The following is an 18,084-nucleotide window of genomic DNA, read 5'->3' on the forward strand; positions in this document are numbered from 1 at the left end:
AAGAGAGAGAGGCACAGGAGAACTGTGTTAGTTCCCTTTATTTGAAGTCAATAAGTAAGATGTAATTGCTGTTTAAAAATACTTTTTTTTTGTTTGAAAAATGAAATAAAAAAGTTAGTTTGGTGAGTTTTCAAATTTTGATTTTTTTCAACTTTTTTTTTTTCAACTGAAAATCATTATCAAACAAGTTTTTAATTTTTCAACTGAAACTGAAAGAAAAAAAAATAGTTATAAAACATACCCTTAATTTTAAGGATTAAGTATCTTGTTCCTTTTCTTTTTATTTTTTTTCCACAAATATGGTAGACCATCACAATAATGAAAAGATACTTGGAAAACGTCATTATAATATCAAAAGGGGAAAAGTTCAGTTTGATCTCCTAAAAAATTAATTATGTCGAGTAAATGAATCTGTAAGAATATATTAAGAATTTTGGCAAACTGATGCAGATACCAAGTTCCAGGACCACTCACGCCACAAATAATGAAGGAATAACATATTGTAATATATGAGTAAACCAATTTTTTTAATTTTTTATAGTCACTTGCAATAAATCTCGACATTTCTTTATATCCTCGCGTGCGTTACATTCCATTCAAGGAAAAAGAAAATGTGAACTTGATAGTGTGATTAGCAATCCATAAGTGGAAAGATTAATTAACATAGCACTGCCATTCAATATAAAATAGAAAAATACTAAAGAGAGTTTTTTAAAGTGAGATTCTCTATGGACTTCTTAACAACTCACAGTATGACGTTAATTCCCGTATCAATAATATTAAATATTATGCAAAACACATGAAATGACAAAGAGTCTATAAATAATTTCACTTTTAAGAATGTTCTTTATAAAATATCTACCCGGTCCGGTATGTATTCTAATGAGCTGAGTCCTGAATTTCTAAATTATTGTAATAATTTGCCAGCAGACCTTTAACATCATTAGTCGCATATTGCCATTTTTTATTTGTTTACAGCTGGCAACTTGAATTTTTTTTATCTATTCATGATTAGGAAAGGTTCAAAATAATTGAACAGATGGAATTTTGCAGTCTCTTTTACGAGCACTAAGTTCCTCCTTTTGATCACATTAATTTTAGTCATGATGGCTCCCATTCAGTACACAAATTCGGGTGATTTTTGGCCACCACCTTCAAGGGGTGGTAGTGTTTACAATCGTACTTGTTATTATTTGATGAGTTTAAATTTTGAGATTTATGTTTATTCATTAAACAGGTTTTGAAATTTAAATTTATCCAACGGTAATAAAAATGATAATAAGCATCACCATTACTTGAGGATAGTGGGCAAATATTCTTCACAAACTCAGCGTTACTAATAATGTCTATAGTCGGGCACAATACAATCTTTACTGCTTCAATGTCTTTAGCTTTACCAGTCAACCACTATAGTTTCTGCATCAGTTGTACCACTTAATTTGTAACTGTAGTGCCACACAGTTGCGGGGAAGTCTTGGCTGTAACCAATGGCTGATCCAGAAAAAATATTTCAGGGGTTCACATGTAAAAATTTACAAGTATTTCTTAGACGCATAATAACCTTAAAAATTATAGTTCCATCATTCATAGCTTATAGAATAAATAACAATACAAGTTATAATAGTCCCTGATGCATTTTCATATTTTGAAAACGTTGCATTACAACTTCATTGTCAATAGAAGAAAAAAAAAATAACTCTCAATATAAACCACCATACTATCACTCAACCATTGATCTCCCATTCGGTTATGCAATGGAGTCTTAACAATATTCATAGTGGAAAAAGCTCTCTCCATTGAAGCAATAGCTACCGGTAGAACCAAAGCCAATGTAATTAGCAAATGCACATGATTATATACTCTATTTCTCCTCGTCTCCACCATTTTCTTTTTTTTTTGCAAGACTATCAATTCCTTTCAATTGAAAAAATTCATTACTTGAACGCATATCAAGAATATAATGCTCAAGTTGATATTCAAGTGCCAAGAGGTGACAAGTAGTAAATTCATTCAGATAAAATTGAGCAAAACAAATTAGCTTTTGTTCATTAAAAATCGAGAATGAATCATCCAGGCTCAAACAAACAAAGAAGCAACTGCATTTACCTCATCAAAGCAACTATTTAATTCCACAAGTTGCTAAAGAGCTCCACATGATAATGATAGAAGTTTGTGATTCTTTGAGCTCCACGCCGTGATCTCCGTCGAGTAACATATCCATCATCCATGCTAGGAATCTCAATATCATGCTTGTCACAAAATGAAGACACTTGATCAAGCAAAGGATGAAATCCATTCTCTCTCATGTTTGGTAGTTGTTGCTTACATACCTTGACTAAAGTCATATCATTCACAATCTCTTGATCTTTCTTTTGTAATGCTTATGACAAATCATTTGTAAACCCCAATATAGATTTCATTAAGAATAGGTCAAACACAAATTCGAAAGCTTACATATCTCCCAATGACCTATTTGCTTCTCTTACATTATCTGTGGAACCATCATCAACAATCATTTCAAGCACTTTCACCACGAAACCAAACATGGAAATGATACTAGTCAAGGTACCATAATGTGAGTTCCAAAGTGTGTCACCGGCACGCTTGAGACTAGTTTTTTTATTTAAACCCCGGCCCGTTATAAGACAATCATTTTCAAAAGCTTCCATAAGATCCTTTTGTAGTTGCTCTCTAAGTGCATCACGACGCATACAAGATGCTTCAACAACAGTAACCACACTATTTGCCAATGTGAAAAAGTGGCAATATCAACATTTTCCTTTGCCACCGCAACAAGAGCTAGTTGAAGTTGATGTACAAAACAATGAACATAAAAAGCACAACGATTTTCTCTTAAAAAGCACAACGATTTTCTCTTAATATCCTTGACTTAAGACCATTGAACTCACCTTTCATGTTACTAGCTCCATCATAACCTTGTCTTCGTAGCTTGGAAATACTCAATTTATTTCTTGAAAACAATTGATCAATGGACTTCTTTAACTCAATTGAAGTAGTCTCGGCCACATGTTGAACTTCCACAAACCTTTCGATTACTTCCCCTCTTTTATTTACATAGCAAAACCCCACCACCATTTGCTCTTTAATTGAAACATCACGTGATTCATCAACTATTATAGAAAAAAATGCACCATTCATATCACAGAGGATAGCATCAATTGTTTCAATAGCACACACATTAACAAGGTCCTTTTGAATTGAAGGAGCAACTAACTTTAGGTTATCGGGAGCATTTTTAAGACAACGGCCTTAATTTTCTCATCATGATCCGCGAGAAATTGCAAGAGCTCTATATAATTCCCCCTATTATCTGAAGCTTCTTTTTCATCATGCCCACGAAAAGGAAGACATTGCCGCAATAAAAATCTTGTGCAATCAATTGCCGCATTCAACATAATGCAATAGTCAACATAGCTTTGGTCAGTATGCTTGATCAAAACTATTTCGATATGTTGCTTTTGATTCATTAGATCCAAATATTTTTGGCTAACTTTATTGTGAACATTAGAAACACCTCATTCATGCCTCCTAAGTAATTCTAACCATTTCTTCCAATTTTTGAACCCTTTCCCAACAAAGACATCATTACTTCCTTGTTGAAAATTGCAATTAAATAGATAGCAACAAATACAATATGCGGCATCCTTTTTGATACTATACTCTAGCCAATGGAACTCATCATACCACTTGGAATTAAAGCGTTGAGGAACTCTGGAAAAAAATCTTTATGGAAAAGGCTTTAGTATAGGCTGACAATATGCCTTTTGTAGATAAGCTCTTTTGACTTCATCTCGAATATTAGGCTCATAATCTGACATTGGAGGTCGAGTACCAAGATCCGCAGGAAGAGCATTCAAAATTTCTTCTAACTCACTTTCTTTTGAACTTGAACTACCCGGATTGTTCACCGTAGGATTTGTGCATTGTTTCTTATAATATCGCAACATAACTGTATGATTTGAATAAAGTCCACACCAATTTTATTAGGAATTACTCAAATTTGATAAACTCACTCAAACCAACTCCTCACACAAAACTCAACAAATTCAATAGTCTAAATAAAAACATTCATCAATTTATCAACACAAATACTAAAAGTCTAAAACACATATATCAACTAATCTAAATAAAAATTATATATGATTCACATCAATAATCAAATGTAAGTATTCATGAAAGGAATTTAATTTGAATAAGTTATGAAAAACTTACTTTGAAATCACAAGATGAAATTTAGGGTCGTCAAAACGATCGTCGAAGTGGAGTGCTAAGAGTTTAGGCGTTAGAGATGGAGTTTGGTGATTGGAATTTGTGAATGGGAATTGAAAATTTGGAATTGAATTTGGGTGGCTGCCGGGCTGGGGTTTGCTGTTTGCTGCTGCTGCTCGAACGGGACACACGGATAGAGTCTTTTCTTTTTTAAAGTTGGAGAGTATCTTTTTTTTTTTGGCTGTTTTTAGTTTTTTTTTTTTTTTTTTTTTTTTTTTTTGCTGTTGGTCTTTGTTTTTTTTTTTTTTTGGTTCTTGGTGTTTTTTTTTAATTAGACAAAATGACTAAAATTACGTCGTTTTGACAAAGTAATATTCATTAAAAAAAATAATAATAAGAGTCACTCTTCTTTCAGATATTTTATCAAACAATTAGAGGGAAAGTATGAAACCAACTCTAATCTTCAAAATGGCAGCACCTAAGTATCCATGGAAGTTCATGAGGTCAACTGACCCCAGCCCCTCAATGCATCCACCACTGGCTCCAGGATATATCCTCCCATGCATGTTCATATTCTTGTAGAACTCACCACGTGATAAGTATCAAGCACTGAGGTAGTGGTATAGAAACATGATGATATATCTTCGGTTGTATGCAACTCTGTTGCCTCAGTAGCTGACATCATTTTTCTATCACTAGCTTGCATCATTCTGCAATATTTCTGTACCAGGATTGACTATTAGGTTCAAACAGAGAAAACGGATGAAAATAGTGTCAATTTCCATTTTGGTTCAGGAATATTAGGTTCCTGAATTATTAGAGATACCATAATATGGTTCAAGAAAAAATTATACATAATATTACAATGACAGATGAAATTAACTAAAATTTAAAACCATTCCTAATTGTGTTTAACTAAGAACTTGTACATAGCCACCTTTCACCTCCGAATATCTGGGTTGTTTCCAGGACTTCTTACATCAGTCTCAGTTTCCGGCTTCGATACTAGTCCAACATTCCGGTTTGTCGCCACCACCTCATCAGATTCAACCGCTTTCGACTCATCTTTGAACTTCTTATAGATGTCACTGTTATAAAACTTCCAAGTCCTAAGCACCAAAATGAGGGAAAAAAACACACCAAGAATTGTCGCACCGGTGATTATAAGGAAGGGCAATTTGTAGCATTGTCCTCCAGTACAATTTAATCCCTCCCCGGGCTTCCTCTCCAACCCTAAAGCGTTCAGTTGCTTCTCTGCCTCCTTATCATAAAGATAGCCTGTGACTTTCACATTAAGCAAATATGAACCAAGTGGGCAAGCCATCACCCCAACATTGTTCAAAGTAGAGCAATGCTTAAGCCCGAAAACCTCGGAAATGATTGCGAAAATCAACGGCCATTGTCCACCGAAGCAAAACCCTGTGATTATTGAAGCTACGTAGAGACCATTTGGGACGTTGAAAGCGATGAGAAGGTGGCCAATGCAGGACACCAAGAGGGACACAGTGAGCGTAAGAGGCCTAGGGATTTTGTATTTTGTGATAAAGACTTCTGAGAGAAAACCCAACATGACCTCTCCAAGGTAAATCCATATGCTTGCGAGCGAAACAAAAGTGGTTATGCTTTCCAAAGAGTAGCCTAATGCAGTTCCAATCTGGCCCAAATTGTCCATCAGTGTTAGCATGCCTCCAAGGCCACACAATGTGGTTAAAAATAAAGTTAACATCTCAATGCTGAATATTGCTTGGAGGATTGTATAGTCTTGTCCGATCTCCGGTGGACTAAATACATTTTCCCAACAAGAAAGCTTTTTTACCTTCAACATTTCCTTGTTTTGGCTTACCATTATTTGATCCACAGGTGGCGAATCTGGTGATGAAATTTCGATGTTTACGGTACTTAAAGATGTCTTAGTCCTCCAAGAAGTGTACTCTTCTGCAACTACAACAGCAAGTGGGAGAAAAAGCAAGAAAAGCACGACAGCTGCACTCCCACAGTACTCAAATTGTGTGAATTTCACCTTTTGCTCTACTATGATTATGATCAATAAGTACCCTGCCAGTCCAAGTGAAATAAAAAAGAATTTTTGTAGTACCTTGGAATATTTCTTCTGCGGTATAACCTTCATTATCCGAATGGTACGAAGAAATATCAAAGAAATAGCTGAGGGAAGCCATGCCACAAACAAAGTGAAGGACTTTGTGTCATTACCATACAAAGCATGGTATATCTGTGCAATTACAGCTGCACTTAGGCCTATGTAGCCTTCCAAAAGCCCGATTAAGAGGCCGCGGTTTCTTGGGAAGTTTTTGACACACGTGACTAGAGCTCCGGTGTTGATGAAAGTATGTGAATTTGCCCCCATTGTGATGTACAAGCACATGTGCCAAACTTGAGGTTTGGCAATTTTTTCGGCCACGGCTAGCCATATCATGAAGTATCCGAAAAAGTTGAATGCTGCACCAATTGATAAGACCACCCATGGCGGCGTGACCTCGTTGATTAGGCCAGAAAAGATGCCGATGTTGGCCCCCAAATCCTTGAAGAAACTGATGGTGTTGAGGGTGGATTGGCTGTAGCCAAGGACAGACTTGATGTCGTTTGAGTAGAGGCCAAACATGTAGCTTGCACCGGCACTAGCCATCATTAGGAATGAGGCAAACAACATGAGCCACCGGCCTGTGATTACTTGGACGGCGAAGCCTTTCATATCTGCCCAAGTTCTCACACCATTACCACTACCACTATTGCCATGAACCTCCATTCTCTAAACCTCTTTGCTTACTTTGCCACCTCAAAAGAAAACCCTATTTTTATCCAGAATTATAATACGCGTTAGCACAATAAACTTATACAAAATCATCATATCACATCAATCATATATTAAAAATGAAAGGCAAATTTCCATTTCCAATGTATGCCATGGATTGGAAATTCAAAATAAGCTTTCCAATGAAAATTGCTTAGCAATTTGTTCTTAGTAGAGTTTTTGGCTACTCATAACTTGGTAGTCCTGTGCAGTTCATATATACATGAATAACGTCATAGATAACAGATACATACAAGGGCATCTTCAATAAATATATGCAAAATAAATTAGGTACAAGTCATGATCTACATAAATACTACTTTAAAACAAGAGAAATAATTCAGACAAAAAAAAAAACCAAATAAATAATAATATAGCGCATTAAAGGTCTATTTGGTGTCTAGAATTGAATTGAAATGAATAACACACTATATTCAAGGTATAAGTGAATGAACTTTCATTTTTACATAAGTAAAAGAGATTAGACATGAAGAACACTTGTCCATTCCGGTCCCTGCAATTTAGGCAATTAGAAGAATATGATAGATAAGTTTTCTTAATGAGCAATTCATCTTCTGCTCACTACACCAAATTAGCTTTCATCATACTTTCGTAGTGAATTATTCATTCGAATTTAACTCTAAACACCAAGGCCAAAGAGTGATGAGTTTACACACCTCGTTGGAAGCCAGACAACCTTGAGGTGACTGCAGCAGCTGCAAACGAAGATGATCGAAGGCGTACGTTGTCGTTCGCGGATGGCTGCAGAACTCGAGCTTTGAGCAGAGTTTGTTTATGGCATTTTTGGTTGAAATCACATAACTGTTCATCAAATGAGAAGTTGAGCAGACCCCAAGAAATCAGAAAGATCATTAATATCTATGAACTACTAGTCTACTACTACTAACTATTGATGTGATATGTGAATTTGATGTTCCAAAGAAAGGACCACTTCTTTGATTGTTTGCTATGTATTTTTTCTTAATTTGGATTTATATGTGTGGAATTCTTGTAATCCACGACTAGCTATTAGCTGGAAAGAGTCGCTACCATGGAAAATACACAGATGCATCCCCAAAACTGAGGTAACATCCAACCACTTAAATAAAAGCCTTCGAAACTTGCCTTCTTTTTGTTTTTGTCCTCTCCAAGAGCTTATTAATTAATCACTAATAGTGTACTTGGTTTGGTCAAATGGATGAAAAGAAATAGAACGAAAACAAATATATGTAGCAAATATATCAGAAACAAAATGGGCGGTTTCGCCTTTTAAATTAGCTGAACAGAAAATAGCCATAAGTGAATGAGGAAGAGTAGGGGTGGGCACGGTTTGATTCGGTACAATTTTAAGATGAAATCGAAACCAAAATCGAGCTTGTGGATATCCCACCATTGTTGCATGTCAAGCTGTCAACCCTTCACTGAAATTTCATCAGTTTGGTTTCCCCCTTTCTTTTTCTTCAATTTGTAATAAAACCCAATGCGTTTAGCTTTTGCATGCACTGTTTACTATAAGCACATGTTCGTGTAAATCAAATCAAGATAAGGAGAACTTTTTAAATGCGTTGGGAACAGAGTCCGGACATTAAGTTTAAGGATATAATTGATTGAAAACTTCAAAAAAAAAAAAAAAATCAAACAATTGTATTAAGACACCTTGATGTACCGGACAGTGTTTTCAGCATACCAAAAATTTTCTCCAAGATAAGGTAAGTTTGGTAGCAACAAAACTTAATAATATATACACAATTTGGGATTAGGTTTATGTGTTTAACCGAGAAACCACACATGCACACATGAACACATGCACACATGCACACATGCATTACTTAATTACATTGATCTTTAGCAGCATACAGAATAATGGTGGAAACCGAACCCCCAATAATGCAGACAGATTTGGAATCTTTGAATATGTTCATTTCAACGTTGAACAAGAAAGAAATTATGAAAACAAACAAAAAAAAAGTCGTCAAGTATCAATTTGTTATAAATTATATTCGAATCTCAATCTCTGCTAGCTGGAAAAATGGGATAGAGACACAAAATGGACAAGTTGACTCGTTTTGTGTACATCTAGCTACCAGCCTCAGATTAATGTTATTCCTGCATATTTTAAGTTGTTTTGGATATGTCGAGGGCCCAAAGAAAAATGCAGTTGTTACATCTTTAATTTTCTTTGAATTCGTAATTGGTTGCAAACTTTTAATAAATATAAAACTCGTGGTATATTTTGATCAATAAAAGCAATACTATTTCCTTTATTGTTGTTGATTTAGTGTCATTAATTTCAAATCTATTTTCGATTAAAATTTCATAACCAAGTGCCTTTCCGTTGAAGTTTCATAAATAAGATGATTTGGTCAACGAAGAAGAAACAATAGTTCCGAAAATGGTCTTCCTTCATTTTGGGGACCATAACGAATGGACAAACACTCGTAGTTGTAGACAAATTTACAAACTAAATGATATATTACTAATAAAAAATGATCTCGTTCATTAATTATCAACTTTCATGTTATTTAGTGTTTGTTGCTTCTCGGCCTAGCTTTTAGTGAGAGTAAGCGGACACGCCTCGACTAAGGACCGTGCTAAACTGTCTTAGCGAGAGACGTAGAGAACCATGGGACTAGCTAATCCCTTCTATTGCTCTCTGCTCACGTTCTCTCCCTCTCTCCTCGTCCCCAACCCTAATCATGAACAAAGACCTCGATTCGAGATGGGAACCGGAATCGAAATCAGAATCAGACTTTTGCAGTGATTTGCCACACTTTTCAGTCCCCATAGGGTTCAGTTTGCGATCTCCCTTGAGTTTTGATCGAGGAGTATGTATTGGGTAGGTAGATTTGGGGTTTTACAATCAGCTAATCGAAATATTGAATTTGAAATTACTGAAATTATGGGAATATTGGGGATTTCTTCTAATTCATTGCTCTGAAATGTAGGGTTTTGGGGTTTTGCAGTTGCAGGAGAAGAAGATGAAAGTCAACATCTTGCGTATCCTTCTCACTGTGTTTATGTTATTCTGTTCTTTCTTTCAAACTATTCTAGTTTATATACCATTTGCAACTAGCTCATGTAATTTTCTATACTTTTTATTCCAAGATATTAACTTTGTTGCATTAAATCATATGGTAGACTGAATTTTGGCTTGATACTTTCGAATTCCTATGATTTTGATTTAGTTTATACCATTTAGAAATAGCTTTTGTAATGCTCTTTTCTTTCCCGTCTTTAAACTGTTGCATCTAATCGTGGTGGAATGAATTTCAGCTTGTATTGAATTTCTATGATTTGTCATCCTCTGGAAGTATGAATAGTTAATGAGTTGTAGAGTTTTACTACCTTAATTGTAGTCTAATGTTACGAATGGCGATCACAAGATCAGTATCTATTATGTTAGTCATGAATCTCTAGCATATGCTCCCCCTATTTATGATTCGGTGCGATTATCTTTTTAACAACGATCGTGATAACTTTGACAATCCCATTTGCTCGGTGATCTTGTTTTAACTTGAAACATCTTTGATGGGAAATGGACGTATTATGCATTTTATCGTAACTGTTTTCTCTTGACCCTTCTCTCTTTGCAAATATCTGCTGGGGATTTTAAACGGAGTGTGTCTTTTTTACCTCTTTTCTATCTCTTATGTTCATTAATATATTGCTGCATGTGTGAATGTGTTTAAGTGTAAATTTGATGTGCCCTTTTTTTTATGGGATATGTTTTATTTCATCTAGGATTCATATAGCCGACCCCACTTAGTGGGAAAAGGTTTTGTTGTTGTTGTTGTTGTATATGTTTTATTTCATCTATTTTGGAGCTCTAACTCTTATCCCTTTAGACCTGTAGATGGCATGTTGTCGCTTCATGGACATGGGATGCACAAGACGAAACATGTGGGATTTGTAGGATGGCATTTGATGGTTGTTGTCCCGATTGTAAACTCCCTGGGGATAAGTAAGTGGCTAGAAATTTGATGTTACCCATTTGTTTTCAATTTATCTGATATTTTTCCTGATTGTCCTAATTGTAAACTCCGTGGGATGCACAAGACAAAACATGCGACCCATTTGTTTTCAATTTATCTGCTATTTTTCCTTTTATGAATTGATTGATAAGTTTTTGAAAGTTGAAGCGATTTTTTTTCTTCATTCCCTGCTTTCGTTTTACTGGAAATTTGATGTTATCATATTTTGGGATGGGTTAATTGGTATCTTGTGGGTAAGTTTGTGAAGAAGGATTTGTGTGCATCTACACTGTTTGATGAAATAGCTAAGAGACAAAGTGAGGACGCTGCAGGAAACCTCTTCGATCGAATGACCCTTTTTTTTTCATAACATGGTTGTATGCTCTTAGTTTTGCATAACTAGGGGTGAATTATGGAATGGATGGGATCCGGAAGGTAGATTAGCTAAAATTCTAGGGGTGCTACTTTGTTCCAAGCAACAGGAGAATCGTTGTGACATGTACCCTCAATTTTTTATCCCACAGCTGCACTTCATCAATCATGCAGTGCATTTTTCTTGTCTACTACAAGTGATGCAATATGAGAAAGCTATTGTTATCCGTGAAAGTGTTTTTGATACTGCAGGAAAGTCAGAAGAATAAGCTCTTCAAGTTACGAACGTATTTTCTTCGGCCCTGGACGGATGTGTTTTAAGGTATCTTAAGCTTTTAGACAAAGCCATGGGCAAAAAGGGTGTCAATGCATTTGGGTCACTTATGAGATCACAAAACACTTTGGAAGAGCCTTATTTGATGAATGTGGCAGGGCTCAATATGTATCACAACATGAAGAAGTGGCACCGCGATGTCATTAAGAAGTTCAAATGGCTGAATGAGACCTATGCCTTGCAGACGAGACATATGCCACCAAGACTGATGCACTACAAACTCTCAGATGGTAAGCTTGAGTATTGTGTCTTTTAGGAGGCCCGTGATCCTTGCAGACGAGACCTATGCAACCAAGACTGATGCACTACGAACTCTCAAGTGGTAAGCTTGAGCATTATGTCTTCTAGGAGGCCTGTGATCCTTGCAGACGAGACATATGCCACCAAGACTGATACACTGGAAGCTGTTATGCATGCACCTGTCCATTTTCAAGGATCTCTGACTTTTGTGTGCAATCGGTATCAATTGCTCATATTGGGTGTAATGTATACTGCTGATGAGGATTTGGAGTCTATAACCAATGTTCAATAATGTTGGTATATGGTCCAGCCCATGATGAATGTTCTAGATTATTCTAGTAAGCAAGTGAGGTGGCTGTATCATGCTAGACAATTCTAGCATGTTATTAAGTTGATGGAAGAAGCTAGAGAGTACTAGCTTCCTTGGTTGCAAATGGAAAGATCTAGAAGCTACAATTTTGTGGCTAGTCTAGATCTTTCTATGCTAAAGGTTTGAAGAATACACTAGAAACTAGTAGAATGCCAAACACTCACCTATAAATATATGTGTGATGTTGTAGTGAAGTAACCAATTAAGAACCAAGTGTGAGTAGCAAATGATCAAGTCCAAAGCTAGAGTTCCACTCCAAGAGTGAGAATGAGAGTGTTCCACTACACATTGTAAGTGAAGTTTAGAGTGATAGAAAATGTGTGTCATACTTTCTTGTATCCATCAAGCCTTGTCTTTGGCTTGGTAAGACTACTCTTGTTGTACTCATCTTTTTCATATAGTGAAGATTGATCCTTGTTTTGTGGACGTAGGCATAAATTGCCGAACCACATAAATTCTTGGTGTCCATTTTCTACTTTACTTTGTGCATTCTCTATCTTGTAGTACCGACATTCCTAACAAGTGGTATCAGAGCCCGGTTGGCTCGTACTACGAGATGGAAGAAAGTGGCACTATGATCAAACTCACCAACTCCAATTGGGTAACATGGAAGCCAAGGATAGAGGACATTCTCTATTGCAAGGATTTGCATAAGCCAATTGAAGGAGATGCCGCCAAGCCCGAGAGCATATCCGATGCCGAGTGGAAGAAGATGAATCGCAAGGCTATTGGCACAATTAGACAATGGGTGGATGATATTGCTTTTCACCATGTGTCTAATGAAACCAATGCCTGCGAGTTTTGGACGAAGCTTGAGTCCTTATTCGAGAAGAAGACCTCAGCCAAGAAAGCCTTCTTGATCAAAAAGCTCATCAATGTGAAGTACAAGGATGGTTTAAGTGTAGCAGAACACTTGAACAATTTCCAAAATATCATCAACCAGTTGACTACTATGAAAATGACGATTGAGGACGAGCTACAAGCGCTCTTGTTACTTGGATCATTTCCAGACAATTGGGAGACCTTTGTGGTGAGTATAAGTAACTCTGCTTCTAATGGTGTTCTTACTCTTGATAATGTTAAAAATAGCTTGCTCAATGAAGAAACAAGGAGAAAGACTTCAGGCACAGATAACAGCCAAGTATTTGTCACAGAGAACCGCAGAAGAAGCAAGAGTAGAGGGCCTAGAGGTCATGGCAGGAATACTAGCCGATCCAAGTCAAGGTTCAAGGGTGCATGCCACCATTGTGGCAAAGAAGGCCATATGAAGAAAAATTGTCGAGTTTGGAAGAGAGAGCAAAGGGAAGGAAACAATCAGAAAAAAGATGATACTGGTAATACCACCGCTGTCATAAGTGGTGATGTACCAGAAATATTGTCCGTTGGTGAATGTCTGCATATGGGCAACTCTGACAGAGGCACTGAATGGATTTTTGACAATGGAGCTTCCTTCCATGCTACGTCCAAATGGGAGTTCTTTAGTACATACAAAGAAGGTGACTTTGGCATAGTGAAGATGGGGAATGAAAGCTATTCCAAAATTCTTGGAATTGGTGATATTTGCCTAAGAACTAATCTCGGCTGCCAGTTGATGTTAAAAGATGTGAGACATATTCCTGATATACGTCTCAATCTGATATCCATCGATACCCTTGATCGACAAGGTTATTATCATCATATTGGCGAAGGAATATTGAAGCTTACTAAAGGCTTAATGGTGGTAGCAAGAGCACGACTTTGTTGTACATTGTACCGGTCAAATGCCAAAGTTTTGAAAGGTGAGTTGAATGTTGTGGAGGATTCATCTCTAGACTTGTGGCATAAGAGGCTAGGCCACATGAGCGAGAAAGGCCTACAAGTTTTAGCAAAGAAGTCTCACATTCCCTTTGCCAAAGGTACGTCGTTAAACTCTTGTGAGCATTGTTTATTCGGAAAACAAAGAAAAGTTAGTTTTCTGTTCCATCTACAAAGAAAGAAAATTTGTTAGATCTTGTTTATTCAGATGTGTGTGGTCCCATGGAAGTCGAGTCACTTGGAAGAAATAAATATTTTGTTACTTATATTGATGATGCTTCACAAAAGGTTTGGGTGTATTTGTTGAAATCCAAAGACCAGGTGTTTCAGACATTCCAGGAGTTCCATGCCATGGTGAAGAGGGAAATTGGGAAACCTCTCAAGTGCCTTCGTAGCGACAACGGCGGTGAGTACACATCTCACCAGTTTAGAGAGTATTGTGTGAAACATGGCATACGTCATGAGAAGACAGTTCCTGGAACTCCACAACATAATGGTGTTGCTGAAAGAATGAACCGAACCATCATGGAGAAAGTCAGGTGTATGCTGAGGACTGCAAAGTTATCTAAGCAGTTCTGGGGTGAAGCTGTAAGGACAGCCTGCTATTTGATCAACCGATTTCCATCAGTACCATTAGGTCTTGATGTTCCGGAGAGAGTATGGACTGGTAATGATGTGTCTTACTCTCATCTGAAGGTGTTTGGCTGCAAAGCTTTTGTGCATGTGCCCAAAGAGCAAAGATCGAAGTTAGACTACAAAGCTACACCGTGCATCTTTCTTGGTTATGGCGGTGAAGATTTTGGTTACAGATTATGGGACCCATACCAGAAGAAGTTTATTCGAAGTAGAGACGTGGTCTTTTATGAAGATTAAACAATTGGGGATTCGGATAAAGAGGCACAACCAGATGGCGCGGTCAAAGGAGTTGATCCATTAGCTTCAGATGAAGAAAGTCACGATGACATCCCTGAAGCAGCTACCAATGAAGTGCCTGCAGAACCAGATAATGCTGATCAGAAGAAGCCTGATCAAGATGTGCCAGACCATGAGATTGCTGATCAGGGGGAGCCTAATCAAGAAGAGCAGATTCAAGAAGAACCCAATCAGGGGGAGCATCCAGCCCCGCAAGAGAATGAAGATCAGGTCAGAAGATCCAGCAGAAGTCGAAGACCATCTACCAAGTATTCTTCATCAGAGTATATCATGTTGACTAATTATGGAAAGCTCGAAACTTATGAGGATGCCAGAGCTCATAACGACAGTTATAAATGGATGAAGGCAATAGAGTCAGAGATGGATTCCTTATTAAAGAATGATACCTATGAGCTGGTGGAGCTTCCAAAGGGCATAAAAACATTGAAAAACAAATGGGTGTTCAAATTGAAAAGGGATGACAACATGACAAGGTACAAGGCTCGTTTGGTTGTCAAAGGTTTTGGTCAAAAGAAAGGAGTTGACTTTGATGAGATTTCCTCACCGGTGGTGAAGATGACTTCCATTCGAGTTATACTTGGTATGGCAGCAAGCATGGATCTTGAGCTCGAGCAGTTAGACGTTAAAACTGCATTTCTCCACGGCAATTTAGAAGATGAGATATACATGAAACAACCCAAAGGCTTTGAAGTCAAAGGTAAAGAAAATTTGGTGTGCAAGCTCAAGAAAAGCTTATATGGTCTTAAGCAGGCTCCGAGACAGTGGAATAAGAAGTTCAACTCATTCATGGTGAGTAATGGGTACAAGAGAACTCATGCTGACTCTTGTGTCTATATCAAACAATTTTCTGGAGGTAAATTCATCATTTTATTGCTTTATGTTGATGACATGTTGATTGTCGGTCAAGATGCTTCTATAATTAAAAAGCTCAAAGAAGAGTTATCTAAGTCCTTTGACATGAAGGACTTAGGGCCAGCCAAGCAGATTTTGGGCATGGAGATAATTCGTGACAGAAAATCCAAGAAGTTGTGGCTGTCACAAGAAAAGTATGTTGAACGGGTGCTTGAAAGGTTCAACATGAAAGCAGCCAAATCGGTAAGCTCACCTTTAGCCTATCATATCAAGTTGAGCAAAGAGTCATGTCCAAAAAAATATGAAGAAAAGGAGAAAATGGCAGTTGTTCCCTACTCTTCAGCAGTAGGAAGTATCATGTATGCAATGGTGTGCACACGGCTAGATATTGCTCATGCAGTAGGTGTGGTGAGCAGGTTTCTCTCTAATCCAAGGAAAGACCATTGGGAAGCTGTTAAGTGGATTCTCAGATATTTGAAGGGGACTTCTAAGATGTGCTTGTGCTTTGGTGGTTCCAAACCAATCTTGGAAGGATTTACTGATGCTGACATGGGAGGTGACCTGGATGGTAAAATCTACATCTGGGTACTTGTTTACTTTTGCAGGGGGAGCCGTGTCTTGGCAATCCAAGTTGCAAAAGTGTGTTGCTTTGTCCACAACCGAGGCTGAATACATAACCGCTATAGAAGCATGCAAGGAGTTGTTGTGGCTAAAGCGGTTTCTCCAAGAGTTGGGTTTGAAGCAAAGTGATTATGGCGTTTATTGTGATAGTCAGAGTGCTTTGGATTTGAGCAAGAACACTACATATCATTCACACACTAAGCACATTGATATTCGTTATCACTGGATTAGAGATGCTATCGAGAACAAGTTGCTACAGCTGAAGAAGATTCATACCGATAATAATTCTTCAGACGTGTTGACAAAGGTAGTCACAAAATCAAAGTTGGAATTTTGCATTAAGGCTGCTGGGATGGACTCCAGGTAACTTGGAGTCATGATCGGAATTCCTCATGGACTGGAGGGGGAGATTGTTGGTATATGGTCCAGCCCATGATGAATGTTCTAGATTATTCTAGTAAGCAAGTGAGGTGGCTGGAGCATGCTAGACAATTCTAGCATGTTATTAAGTTGATGGAAGAAGCTAGAGAGTACTAGTTTCCTTGGTTGCAAATGGAAAGATCTAGAAGCTACAATTTTGTGGCTAGTCTAGATCTTTCTATACTAGAGGTTTGAAGAATACACTATAAACTAGTAGAATGCCAAACTCTCATCTATAAATATGGGTGTGATGTTGTAGTAAAGTAACCAATTAAGAACCAAGTGTGAGTAGCAAAGGATCAAGTCCAAAGCTAGAGTTCCACTCCAAGAGTGAGAGTGAGAGTGTTCCACTACACATTGTGAGTGAAGTTTAGAGTGATAGAGAGTGTATGTCATACTTTTTTGTATCCATCAAGCCTTGTCTTTGGCTTGGTAAGACTACTCTTGTTGTACTCATCTTTTTCATATAGTGAAGATTGATCCTTGTTTTGTGGACGTAGGCAAAATTGCCGAACCACATAAATTCTTAGTGTCCATTTTCTACTTTACTTTGTGGATTCTCTATCTTGTAGTACCGACATTCCTAACAAATAAATCTTATACAAGGCTCGTTCATCTTCTAAACTACAAATTTGGTTCTATCTGCCCATCAATTTGAGTCGTTGAAAGTTTTTGCTTTAATAGAGTTCATTTTTTTTTGTATAATATTGGTTTAATTCTTGTTAATCATATAGTATTAGTTCGTGGTCGAAAGAAATTAAAATTGAACAATAATTTGCGAACACCAAACTGTGGACAGTACTATTTTTACTATCCTGCTTCTTAGTCTGACACTGCACCAAACGCTTTACTAAATTAGTCAGCTTAGTCTAGTCTAAGCCAGTCCAGGTTAGTTCTTGAAGCTAGTCTAGTCTGAAATAGTCTGGTGCAACAAACGCACCGTTATATTACAAACAAGTTGGATAAATTGGGAAAGCAAACTGTATAATCTTTGCCATTATAATTTAATGATGTAAAAAAAAAAAAAATCCCACACTAAATTCCAATATTACAAATCATACAAGTCTATATATATATATATATATATATTTTACTCTTTTCTTACCCTATTTACCTCTACTTGATGGCATGTAAATCT

At 37.1% G+C, this 18,084-nt stretch overlaps 1 protein-coding gene and 2 long non-coding RNA genes across 3 annotated transcripts; 1 reads left to right on the forward strand and 2 right to left on the reverse strand.

Moving 5' to 3' along the window:
* Positions 1-3,606: 3,606 nt before the first annotated feature.
* Positions 3,607-4,404, reverse strand: LOC139194061 (uncharacterized). The gene is made up of 2 exons (XR_011578777.1): positions 4,234-4,404; positions 3,607-3,970 (listed from the first exon to the last, which is right to left on the reverse strand). It is a non-coding gene; the product is annotated as an uncharacterized lncRNA (long non-coding RNA).
* A 587-nt stretch (positions 4,405-4,991) lies between these two features.
* Positions 4,992-8,104, reverse strand: LOC103442545 (protein NUCLEAR FUSION DEFECTIVE 4-like). The gene is made up of 2 exons (XM_070824756.1): positions 7,717-8,104; positions 4,992-7,037 (listed from the first exon to the last, which is right to left on the reverse strand). The coding sequence occupies exon 2, from the start codon at positions 6,992-6,994 to the stop codon at positions 5,171-5,173; it is 1,824 nt and encodes a 607-aa protein (XP_070680857.1). The 5' UTR covers positions 6,995-7,037; positions 7,717-8,104; the 3' UTR covers positions 4,992-5,170.
* A 1,845-nt stretch (positions 8,105-9,949) lies between these two features.
* LOC139195970 (uncharacterized) lies at positions 9,950-11,194 on the forward strand. Its single transcript, XR_011581060.1, has 2 exons — positions 9,950-10,657; positions 10,893-11,194. It is a non-coding gene; the product is annotated as an uncharacterized lncRNA (long non-coding RNA).
* Positions 11,195-18,084: the final 6,890 nt, after the last annotated feature.

Source organism: Malus domestica, chromosome 01 (assembly GCF_042453785.1).
Source record: "Malus domestica chromosome 01, GDT2T_hap1".
Lineage (NCBI taxonomy): Eukaryota > Viridiplantae > Streptophyta > Magnoliopsida > Rosales > Rosaceae > Malus > Malus domestica.